Raw genomic sequence first — 13,070 nt, 5'->3', positions numbered from 1 at the left:
CCGTCTTGGCCTTTGCGTGACTCTGGATCCTGTCTTCGCCCCATAATCTTAGATGTCTTTACTAATCAAGAACCTGTCAAGCTTTACTTTAAATGTACTGAATGATCTGGCCGCCACAGCTGTCTGTGGCAATGAATTATACAGATGCACCACCCTCTGTTTAAAGAAACTCCTCCTTATCTCTGTTCTAAAATGACATTCCAGTTTTCTGACGCTGTCTCCATCTGGTCCTGGGCTTGTCCACTGTAGGAAACATTCTCTCCACATCCACTCTTTCTAGGCCTTTCAATATTCAATAGGTTTCAATGAGATTTACCCCTCACCTCATTCTTCCTAACTTTAGAGTACAGGTCCAGAGCCATCAAACGCTCCTCATACATTAACCTTTTTATTCCTGGGATCAGGTTCACGAACATCCTGTGGAACGTCTCCGATGCCAGCACATCCTTTCTTAGATAAGGAGCCAGAAACTGCTCACAGTACTCTGTGCGGCCCAACCAATGCTTTGTTAAGCCTTGGCATTACATCTCACTTCTGTATTCTAGTCCTCTTTAAATGAGTGCTAACATTGCATTTGCCTTCCTCAACTCAACTTGCAAGTTAGGGAATCCAATACCAAAGTACCCTTTCACCTCCAATTTCTGAATTTTCACCCCATTTAGAAAATAATCTTTGTCTTTATTCCTTCTAACAAAAGTGCATGACCATACACTTCCCAACACTGTATTCCATCTGCCACTTCTTTGCCCATTCTCCTAATCGGTCTAAATCCTTCTGCAGACTCCCTGCTTCCATAAGAACACACACATGTGCTCACATTCTCACACACATACATACAGATATGTGTACACATTCACAAACACAGATACACATAAGCACAAGAACACACTAACACATGTGTGTGAACATATCTCACAGATACACATAAAAACCACACTGCACACTCTCACACATACACACACTCTCTCTTGCACAAACATATGTGCTTTCTCTCTCTCTCTCTCTCACACACGCACACACACCACCATCTCAGCTCTGCCTGCTGAAGGACAAGCAAAGTGGACGTAATTGCTGACCTTGGCAGGAAATTTCTACAGTCTCAAACAGAGCAGCATTTGGGTTCCCAAACAACAGACACAAAATGCTAGTGGAACGCAGCAGGCCAGGCAGTATCTATAGGAAGAAGTACAGTCGACGTCAGGACGAAGGGTCTCGGCCCGAAACGTCGACTGTACTTCTCCCTATAGATGCTGCCTGGCCTGCTGTGTTCCACCAGCATTTTGTGTGTGTTGCTTGAATTTCCAGCATCTGCAGATTTTCTCCTGTTAGCATTTGGATTCGGTTCCTTCCTTGTCAGGGTAACGTAACTAAAAAGAGGCAATTTGGCCCATCGCTTCTGGAGCAACACTTTGCAAGGGCTCTCCAGTTAGTTCCACTCTCAACTTAAGCAAGTTTATCCCTCTCACCTACTCCTCTGATTCCTTTCGAAAAGTCCCCATTGAATCAGCTTACATCACCCTTTCCAGCAGTAAATTCCAGATCACTCAGCTCACTGAATTAAAATATCACTGCACCACGGGGTGGAGTCAATTTCTGCCACTGTCTCTAAGGAGCTTGCACCTTTGCCCCGTGGAAGTGTGTTTCCTCCGGCTGTTCTAGATTCCTCCCACATTCCAAAGACATAAGGGTTAGCAGGTTAATTGGTCAGTGTGGGTGTAATTGGGCAGCGTGGGCTTGTTGGGCTTGAAGCGAATGTCACTGTGCTATATCTCCAAATAAATGAAATAATTTCTTGAAATGTGGAAGCCCATTTTGCTCATAAATCCTATGATGGTTTTTGCCGTAATTCTGGCTCCCCACTTATTCTCCCCGTGATCTAGTCTTATTGAGCTGGAAGGGCCTTTACTGTGATGTATCTCTAAACATATATTTTTTTTAAATTCTGATGCTGCATATCTCTCAGTTTGTGTAATCTTATCACCCACCCCCAACTCTCCTGTCATAGCAGTTACTGATCCTTCATCCTGCCAAATCTCGGCATAGCTTTGCAAACCTCCACTGTACTCTTCAGAATTCTCTGCTCCAAGGATTCTTCAAAATCCCTACTTACCTAAAGTCCCTCCTCTTGAAAATCTCCTCTGCAATTTCATCAGGTGGGAATGATTGGATGAAGATGGATGCTTTACAGCACAAGCTGCGACATTAATGAGTGTTCAGCTCAGGCTAGAGACTGGAGACCAGAGGCAGCAACAGAGTTTTTTGCTCCATGAGGGGCACACAAGGCTGCAGGACACTGAAACACACAAGCAAGCATTTCATGGGCAAAGTAATGATATTCCCACGATACCGTTGGGGTGTTATGGAACTAGAACAGTACGGCTCAGGTGCAAAGTGAACCTGATACAAAATTAAATTGATCCCATCAGCCTGTACATACAAGGTGCTCTGCTATTTCCAACCTCTTCACTTGTCTATTTAATGATGTTACTATCATTTCTCTCATCCTGGTGTATGGCATATAAACCCTCTCCCCACTAAAGAGCATAAGATGCAGGAGCACAATTAGGCATTTGGCCCATCAAGTCTGCTCCTCCATTCAATTATGACTTATCCATTTCTTCCCCTCCTCAGCCCCATTTCTGAACTTCTCCCTGTAACTTTTGATTTCATGTCCAATCAAGAACCTGTCAATCTCTGCATTAATTACACCCAACAACCTGGCATCCACTGCTGCCTGTGGTAACAAATTCCACAACTTCGCCACCCTCTGGCTAAAGAAATTTCTCCATATCTCTGTTTTAAATGGACGCCCCTCTATCCTGAGGCTGTGCTCTCCTGTCCTGGACTCCCCCACCATGGGAAATATTATTTCCATATCAACTCTGTCTAGACCTTTCAACATTTGGAAGGTTTAAATGAGATCCCCTCTCCCCTTCTAAATTCCAGCAAGTACAGGCCCAGAGCCATCAAACATTCCTCATACGATAACCTTTCAATTTCGGAATCATCCTGGTGAACCTCCTCTGAACCCTCTCCAATACCAGTATCTTTTCTTAGATAAGGAGCCCTAAACTGTTCACAATACTCAAGTTGAGGCCTCACCAATGCCTTATAAAGCCTCAGTATCGTATCCCTGCTCTTGTACTTTGGACCTCTTGAAATGAATGGCTAACATTGCATTTGCCTTCCTCACCACCAGCTCTATCTGCAAGTTAACCTTCAGGGTGTTCTGCACAAGGGCTCCCAAGTCTCTTTGCATCTCAGGTTTTTGGATTTACTTCCTGTTTAGAAAATATTCTGCACGTTTACTTCTTCCACCAAAGTGCATGACTATGCATTTTCCAACATTGTGATTTACTTGCTATTTTCTTGCCCATTCTCCTAAACTGTCGAAGTCCGTCTGCAGTCTTCCTGTTTCCTCAACACCACCTACCATTCCACCAAATTTTGTATCATCTGAAAAATTGGCAACAAAGTCTGCTGTTCTGTCATCTAAATCATCATATACAGCATAAAAAGAAACGGTCTCAACACCGATCCCTGCAGAATACCATGGGCTCTTAACTTGGTAAGCAGCCTCATGAGTAGCATTTTGTCAAAGGCCTTCAAAAATCCAAATATACAACATCCACTCCATCCCCTTTATCCAGTAATCTCCTCAAAGAATTCCAACAGGTTCGTCAGGCAAGGTTTTCCCATTAGGAAACCATTCTGATTTTGTCCTATCTTGTCCTGTGTCACCAAGTACTCCATCACCTCAATCCTTAACAATTAAATGTAACATCTTTCCAATCACTCAGGTCAGGCTAACCGGTCTACAATTTCCTTTCTGCTGCCTCCCTCTTTTCTTAAAGAGTGGAGTGACATTTGCATTTTTCCAGTCCTCTGGCATTATGTCAGAGTCCAATGATTCTTAAGTGATCATTATTAATGCCTCCAAAATCTCTACCACTATGTCTTTCAGAAACTTGGGCGGCAGTTCATCTGGTCCAGATCATTTATATATCTATAGGTCTTTCAACTTTTTGAGCACCTTCTCCCTTGTAATAGTAACTGCACTCACTTCTCTTCCCTCACACCCTTCAACGTCTGGAACACTGCTAGTGTCTTCCACAGTGAAGACTGATGCAAATACTCATTTAGTTCATCTGTCATCTCTTTGTCTCCCATTATTATTTCTCTGGCCTCATTTTCTAGCAGTCCTATATCCATTCTCATCTCTCTTTTGTTGTTTGTATACTTGAAAAACATTTTTCTATCCACCTTGATATTGTTTGCTAACTTGCTTGATATTTCATCTTTTCCCTTTTAATGATTCTTTTAGTTGCTTTCTGTAGGCTTTTAAAACCCAATCCTATATCTTTCTGCTAATTTTTACTTTGTTGTGTGCCCTTTCATTTGCTTTGACTTCCCTCATCAGCCACAGTTGTACTATTTTGCCATTTGAATATTTCTTTGATTTTGGAATACATCTATCCTACACCTTCCTCATTTTTCCCAAAAATCCAAGTCATTGCTGTTCTGCTGTCATCCCTGCCAGCATCTTCTTCCAATTTACTTTGGCCAACCCCTCTCCCATACCACTGTAATTTCCTTTACTCCACTAAAATGCTGCTATGTCAGACTTTACTTTCTCCCTATCAAATTTCAAGTTGAACTCAGTCCATTCCTTTACCTTAAGCTCCCCAACTGCTTCTGGTTCATTACATAACATGCAATCCAGTCTAGCTAATCCCCTGATAGGCTTAATGACAAATTGTAGACATTCAACAAATCGACTGTTAGGATCCATTACCTATCTGATTTTCCCAATCTACTTTCATGTTGAAATCTCCCATGACTATCATAGCATTATCCTTTTAACATGCCTTTTCCATTTCCCATTATAATCTGTAGTCCACATCCCAGCTACTGTTTGGAGCCCTGCATATAAGAGCCATCAAGGTCTTTTTACCCTTGCAGTTTTTTAACTCAATCCTATGTCTCATCTTTCTAATTATTTGCTGCCATTCTTTACCAGTAGAACCATGCCACCTCCTCTGCCTACCTTCCTATCCCTCCAATACAATGTGTAAAGACTTCAGCCCTATCCCTGTGAAGAGCTGGTGTGCAACAGCAGTGTGGCAGACAAATATCTGGTGCATCATGGTTGTTGTGGAGCACTACAGCTCAGAAACAGGCTCTTTGGCCCATCTAGTTCATGCCAACCTGTTATTTTGCCTAGTCCCATTGACTTGCACACAAACCAGAGCCCTGAGACCTCTTCCATACACATGCCTAAAACATAGAACATTTCAATACAGTACAGCCCTTCAGCCCAAGATGTTGTGACAACCTTATAACTGACTCTAAAATCAATCTATCTCTTCCTTCCTACATAACCTTCCATTTTTCTGATATCCATGTGCCTATCTAAGATTTTCTTATATATCCATAATATATCTGTCTCTACCAGAATCCCTGGCAGGGCATTCCACACTCGTACCAATCTGTCTTTAAAGACCTGACATCCCCCAATAATTTTCTCCAATCTCCTTAAATAATCCCCCTTTTTATCAGCCATTTTTGCCCTCAGAAAAAGAATTGGCTTGTCCACTCTATCGATGTCTCTTATCATCTTGTATACCTCAATCAAGTCACCTCTCATCCTCCTTCACTCCAGCATAAGAATTCTAGCTTACTCAGCCTATCAGAAGACATGTCCTCTAGTTCAGACAGTATTCTGGTAAATCTTCTCTGCATTCTCTCTGAAGCTTCCACATCCTTCCCATTATGAGGTGACCAGAACTGAACAATTTATTCCAAAAGTGTTCTAAACAGGTTTGATAGAGTTGCAACATTACCTCATAATTTTATATAGAACATATTTACAGGGATTTGATACTTTATATTTTATAATATTTTATTATTACTTTAACTAATTATAAGGTGCCATTAATTTGCCTTTACCTCTTCTCCTGTCAGTAGAAATGGTTCCTAGGTTTAACAACTAAGGCACATGTGAAAGCCCGGAGCTGGACTTGGTTGTCAAGGCTGTTTGAGACACACACCATCGAGAACATTTAGTACATAGTGGGAGCTTATCCCCATTACCAGCCCCCTCAACTCCTTCTCCCCCCAACCTGGCTGTGATAGTCTTAAGAAATCTTAAGTTGCCTTAAAGCCAATCACTTTAGGCAGATGGGACTCATCAGCCATGATCAGCAACCCATCTAGGAATCTAGCAGAAGGAATCTCTGATCTCAAGCTGGAGTCCCTAAGGCAGTCCTATGTTGAGTTAAGTGCTGACTGGCGACTCCTGCGACGCCACTAGTGCCAGACTGTATTGGTCTCTGGCGTTTCTTTGGATTCATCAGCTGCATGGAGAGAGGGAGCATGCTACATGGGCAACAGCTTGCTCTCCATATTGTACTGCCCTGGCTTGTGTACCTCGACTTTAACGTAGACGGCAAGGACACAATACCTCTTGTCGACCCCGAAAAATGGAGCCACCAAATATTATTATATCAGTTTCAGATGCCTGCCTTTCTCAAGATCCCAACTTCTCCCCACACTAATCGCCATAATCTGTCTCCTCAAGCTGTTTACCTACCCAGCTAGTTAATCCCTGCATCCCATCACTTCTCCTAGAGCAACAATAAAACTCCAGGCTAGACTTTTACATTGCCAAAATGAGACGTGAACCCATAACCTTCTGATGTTTAATGGGACTCAATAAACCACAGCTGACAAGCTATAGAAAGGGATGACAAAGTTAGCAACCCAGCTGGCTTGATCGGTATTCTGGTGTAATTCTGTTCCTTTGTGGTTTTATGGTGAAGGGTTGCAGGAGAAGGTACCTAACAGGAGAAGAGATTGGACGATGGGAGAAAGGGAAGAAGGAGGGGTCCAAAGTGAAGTGATGGGCAGGTGAGGAGAAGAGAAGGGTTAAGGGGGAACCAGAATGGGGAATGGAAAAAGAGAGAAGGGGAAGGGGAGAGAAATTACCAGCAGTCAGAGAAATGGATGTTTATGCCCTCAGGTTGGAGGCTACCCAGCAGGGAAACAAGCCTTTCAGTCAGTGAGTGTGGGTCAGCCACAAGGTACGCATGACAGTAACCTGCCCCACCATTGAGCACATTTACAAGGAGTGCTGCCACTAGAAAGCAGTATCCATCATCGAGGACTCCACCATCCAGGCCGTGCTCTCTTCTCACTGCTGCCATTGGGAAGGAGGTACAGGAGCCTTGAGTCCCACACAACCAGGTTCAGGAACGGTTATTACCCTGCAACCATCAGGGTCCTGAACCAGCATGGATAACTTCACTCATCCCAAATCTGAACTGATTCCACTACTTATGGACTCACTTTTAAGGTCTAGGCAACTCCAGATTATTTATTAATGTTATTTATTATTTGGATGAATTGTCTTCATTTGTGCATTGGTTGCTTGGCAGTCTTTCATAAATTCGATTTTATTTCTTTATTTTCTTGTAAATAGCTGCCAGAAAATGAATCTGACAGTTGTATATGATGACACATGCATACTTCGATAATAAATTTATTTTGAACATTGAGTTTTGAAGTTCGACCATCAAGGACATCTTCATGAGTTGTTGCCTCAAGAAGGTGGTATCCATCTCTCAGGACCCTCACCATCCAGGACACACCCTATTCTCCCTCACTATGACCTACACTTTATTGTCTACCAGTACTGCACTTTGTACTCCATTGTTATAAAGCTATTGAATGGTTCCCTGATAAAATAAGATGTATTCTTGGCCTCACAATCTGCCTTGTTATGGCCTTTCACCTTATTGTCTGTCCGCACACATAAAATGCTGGAGGAACTCGGCAGATCAGGCAGCGTCTATGGAGAGGAATAACCAGTCAATATTGTGGGCCATCAGGACTGCCTGCACTACACTTTCTCTTTAACTGTAACGCTTTATTCCGCACTCGGTTTTTGTGTTACTTGTACTACCTCTGTTGTAATAGATTGATATGTACGAACGGTCTGCCAGACAATAAACCAATTTTCCATTGGGGAGGAGGTACAGGAGACTGAAGACGCATATTCAGTGTTTTGGAAACAGCTTCTTCCTCCCTGTTATCATATTTCTGAATGGACAATGACTCATGCACATCACCTCATTATTCCTTTTATAGAACATAGAACATACAACTGTACAGCACAGTACAGGCCTTTTGGCCCATGATGATATCATAACCCTTTAACCTACTCTAAGATCAATCTAGCCCTTCCCTCCTGCATAGCCCTCCATTTTTCCATCATCCATGTGCCTATTTAAGACACTCTTTACTGTGCTTATTTAGAGTTTCTTACATGTCCCTAATGTATCTAGTGAACCAGTTTGGCCATTCCCCTCTGACCGCTCTCATTATCAAGGCGGTTTCATCCACAGAACTGCCGCTCATTGGATGTTTTTGGTTTTTCACATCATTCTCTGTAAACTCTAGAGACTGTTGTGCGTGAAAACTCCAGAAGATCAACAGATTCTGAGATACTCGAACCACCTCGTCAGGCACCAATGGTCACTCCATGGTCAACGTCATTTAGATCACATTACTTCCTCATTCTGATATTTGATCTGAACAATAACTGAAGCTCTTGACCATGTCCGCATGCTTTTCTACATTGAGTTGCTTCCATCTGATTGGCTGATTAGATTTTTGCATTAATGAGCAGGTGTACAGGTGTACGTAATAAAATGGCCACTGAGTGCATTTTGTAATGTATAGTAATTTTTGTGCCTTTGCACTGTACTGCTGCTACAAAACAATAAATTTCAATAAAAATCATTGATAACATATCTGATTCTGTAACCCAAAGAATCACAGTAGCTTCCATCGATACAGAATCTATAGCACAGCAAAATATTCCTTAATCATCACAGCCAATCTTGTGAGTCTGATGTCATTGTGAGAACATCTTCACTACATGGACCGCAGTTGTTTGCGAAGAACAGAACACAAAACCATCTCAATTTTACCAAGGAAGCAAGGAAATGAGAGATACTCACTGTTTGGTGAAAAAAAAACACATAACAAGGTCCTGGAACAGGTGAGCAGACGATAGTCAAAAATGGAGGTTTTCTGAAGTAATTCGGAGGTGAGGTAGACCAATGGGAAGGTTTGGGTAGAGTGGGGGAGTTGTCAGCCAATGGTAGACTGTAATTAGAAGAGCACAGATACCTTGGAAGACTTTAGGAATGAAAGAGATCACAGAGGGATTTGAAAATGAGGTGAAGAACTTCAAAGAGGAGGTGCTGTTACCAGTAGCACATGTAGGTCGATCAACAGCAAATGGGACTGGGTGTCAGTGAACGAGCCAACACCTGCCAGAGGCAGGGGGTGAATGGTGGCAGAGCACCCTCACCTGCATTAAGCTGCTGCTATGTGGCACTGGGAAAGATCCTCTGTGTGTCAGGATGAGTGGCATTGTGTAGAAGGTGGTAGGAGGAGACCTTAGTGAGAGATAGCGCAGAGCCCAATAGGAATCAGAAATTAAATGTATTTTTTTATATATTTTATTTAGAGATACAACAGAACTGGCCTTTCCAGGCCAACAAGCCATGCCACCCAAGAACCCATTTAACCCCTAGCCTAATCACAGGACAATTTACAGTGAATAATTAACCTTCTAACCAGTATGTCTTTGGACTGTGGAGGAAACCGGAGCACCCAGAAGAAATGGGGAGAATGTACAAGCTCCTTACGGACGGCACTGGAATTCAATTTGAAATTCCAACCCCCACCCTGATGTAATGTTGCGCTCGCCGCTGCGCCGCCATTGCACCCAAACGGTACGCCACAGTCGATGGCTCCTGAGGCCAGCCTTAGCGCACAGTAACCAGGCTCACTTTGTGATCCAGCCTATGGCAGGGGTTGACAGAAGGTTGTATCAAAGTGGGGTGAGGCTTCAGACTTTTTTCTGCTGGGAATTATGCGGAAACAATCACAGTGCTTAAACGATCTATAGCTTAACACCCCTGGTGTAAGAGATCACACAGGAGTTGTGATAACTCATTAGAATCACACACGCGTGCGTGCGCACTCGCATGCACACACAAGCACGCGCACACACACACGCCCTTTGGCACACAGAAATACCCTTGCAAGAATCTGTTCCTCCAACCACCTATAATCACCAGCAAGAATGATTGGGTTGAAAGCCGGGACTAAACTTGTGCAGTGAACACAAGCTGACTGTTTTCCTGTTCGGATTTGTCTGGTTCTATCACAAACAGTGAAGCACGCTTTCGTGTTTTCATGGTGAAAAACGCTTGCTGAATTGATTTGGGTGGAGGTTGGGGGAGAAAGAATTTTTTTTTAAGTATCGACTCAAGAATAAAGGAGAAAGAGAGAGAGAGAGATTTCCTCTATAATTTTTGGTTAATCTCAGCTTTTATCTCTTCCTCCTTACACTGACCTCAAAATGGCCACCGGTGTCTCTGAAGCGATGTCGATCAGTGGAAGCTTTGGGCAGTGCTCCCAACTCTCCCCATCAGCCTCTCCCTCGCAGCCAGGGGCTGGGAACGGGAAAGGGGGAACAGCAACATATCCTTGGAGCAAGCCCGGCTCTGGCTCTAAATCAAAGTGGGGTGGGGAGGTGGGATGGTGGTGGTGGGAGCGAGGGTTTAGCACCTGAAATTCTGGTAAGTTAAACCACCCCCCCCCCCACCACTCCCTGCGCCATCTCCACAAAGCCACTAATAACATTTTTACTTCGTCAAGGAATTAAAACACAGTGCATTTACAACTTGAACGCAAATGATTTTCATTGCATTTAAAAAATATATATTCACGGAAAAGAGTCAGGATTTTTGCGGCTAACGATTACCCAGACACAAAGGACATCCCCACCTTCATTGCAAATGCAGACAAGGTCTCCCGGGATCTGACCCACAAACGGGCAGGAATTTGTACACAAAGCGGCTTGTTCATAATCGTTCTCCTTTGCTCTCGGAAGGAGCCAAGATGGTGAGCAAAAGGAAGCAATCCACGAGACTGTAGCTCCAGTGAATCAAGAGAGAGGGGAAGAGAGGGAGAGAGAGAGAGAGAGTGTGTGTGTGTGTGTGTGTGTGCGCGCGAGCTAGAAAGAGAGAGAGAGGGAGGAGGTTCAAGAAATTTAGGCAATGGAGGGCAGAGGAATACAGGGAAAAGCAGAAAGTAAAGGATCAGAGTGCTGGGTTGGAACGAGAAATGGCAGAAATAAGGAAAGGCTCCTTCCTGTATCTTTTAGAATCGATTTTAAAATTCTCTTACTTGTTTTTAAAGCTCTTAATGATCAGGGACCAGAGGACATCACTGAATCATTTTTGTTTTATAATCCCCCTTGAGCTCTCAGGTCTTCACCAGTCTCTTAAATTTAAACTATCTCCCTCTAAAGATAATTGGCAAGTCAGCTTTTTTGAACCAAGCTCCTAAACTGTGGAACTCAAAACCTAAAACTATAAAGGATGCAGATTCAGTTGACACTTTTAAACAACAGCTCAAAATCTATTTATTTAACCTTGCTTTTATTTTCACGTTTATACTTTATTCCCATTGCAAAGCACTTTGAACTACATCATCTGTCTGAAAAGTGCTCTATTAATAAAGTTATTATTATTAATATTAATAATATTATTCTATTTTATATACACACATTTCAAATGAAGACCATCCAAAAATTAGAAAAAAACTCTGCTTGGGATATCTGCTCTGCTGATAGGTACAGACAGGAAGGGTTTACATGGTTAAAACGCTCCTAAAAGAACCTACTCGAATTGAGTCTACATTTTAAAAAATATTTCACCATGCAATTTAAATAAGAATGCATCTTCTGGCTGAGTTACTCACAGGCAGTCCGGCTGCTCCTGGGTGGAAGTCAGTTGGATTTGGCATAAGTTTCTGCTTTTGTGTTTCCAGTGTCGGATTGAAATCTTGTTCCATGCACCAGCTTGCTCGTCTATTGACGCACCACCCTTAGACAGTGCACCCCAGAATAACAGCACTGGGTACCCAGCAATCTCCCCCAACTACAATGACAAATGCCTCAAGAAAATTGTGAGCAGGCAGAGATTACTTTTCTCTCTCTCTCTGCTCTATACGTGCATGAAGCAGGAGGCACACTTATCCAATCCAAATCTTTAGCCACGTGAGATGTGTGTGTGTGTGTGTGTGTGTGTGTGTGTGTGTGTGCGTGTGTGAGTGTGAGTGTGTGTGTGTGTGTGTGTCTGAGTGTGAGTGTGTGTGTGTGTGAGTGTGTGTGTGTGTCCGAGTGTGAGTGTGCGTGTGTGTGTGTGTGTGTGTGTGTGTGTGTGTGTGTGTGTGTGTGTGTGTGTGTGTGTGTGTGTGTGTGTCTGTGTGCCTGTCTCACTTAAAGCAGCCCTTGCCACAAGGTTAGGAACGAGGGCAGAGAGCGGGAAGGAGGGAGGTGCAGAGAGGGGGTGGGAGAGAGAGAGAATGGAACGGACAAGGAAAACTAAAAGTCTACGCATAATCAAAACTCATACAACTTCCTGCTTGCCTCCCGCCTATGCCTGACTGCTTTTTTTTGCAGGGTACATTGGAATGTTTTCGCTTAACTCAAGAGGCCCAGGCCCAGGGAGAGACTGACCCAGACAAGACTTTCGGAATCAATTAACCTGCACTCATTATTTGTGACTCGAGGTCACTCTTAAGTCAGTGTGTGTGTGAGTGTGTTTGTAGTGTGCATTTATGTGTAACTGTGTGAATAAGTATATATATATATATATATATATATATATATATAGTGTGTGTGTGTGTGTGTATAAATATATATATAGTGTGTGTGCATGCCTTTGTGTGCATGCGTGTATGTGTGTACATATGTGAGCATGTACTGTATGTATGTGTTTGTGTATGTGAGTGTGTGTGCATGTGTGCTTTATGTGCTTGTGTATGCCAGTTTGTGCTTGTGGGTGCATGCACGAGTTTGTGTGTGAGTGTGTGTGTGTGTGTGTGTGTGTGCACATGAGTGTGTATGTGTGTGGTGTGTAAGCATGTGTGTGTGAGTATGTTGTGTTGGGGGGTGTGTGTGTGTGTGTGTGTGTGTGCACATG

The 13,070-nt window shown here is 43.1% G+C and overlaps 1 protein-coding gene across 43 annotated transcripts in view; it reads right to left on the bottom strand.

Annotated features, from left to right (window-relative positions):
• Positions 1-12,700, bottom strand: part of LOC132393562 (uncharacterized) — a 266,331-nt gene extending 253,631 nt beyond the window's left edge. For 3 of the 43 annotated variants that reach the window (XR_009511939.1, XR_009511944.1, XR_009511949.1), the window contains exon 1: positions 11,845-12,494. Coding sequence is in view for 5 of the 43 variants with exons in the window: in XM_059968987.1 (XP_059824970.1) it covers positions 9,024-9,171; positions 10,433-10,722 (438 nt within the window). In the remaining 38 variants the exon portion in view is untranslated. The other 40 variants (XR_009511964.1, XR_009511965.1, XM_059968987.1 and 37 more) reach the window with 35 other exon arrangements.
• Between the last annotated feature and the right edge of the window lie 370 nt (positions 12,701-13,070).

This window comes from Hypanus sabinus, chromosome 4 (genome assembly GCF_030144855.1).
Source record: "Hypanus sabinus isolate sHypSab1 chromosome 4, sHypSab1.hap1, whole genome shotgun sequence".
Classification (NCBI taxonomy): Eukaryota; Metazoa; Chordata; class Chondrichthyes; order Myliobatiformes; family Dasyatidae; genus Hypanus; species Hypanus sabinus.
The sequence above is the reverse complement of the archived record's forward strand: the minus strand, read 5'-3'. Positions and strand labels throughout refer to the sequence as shown.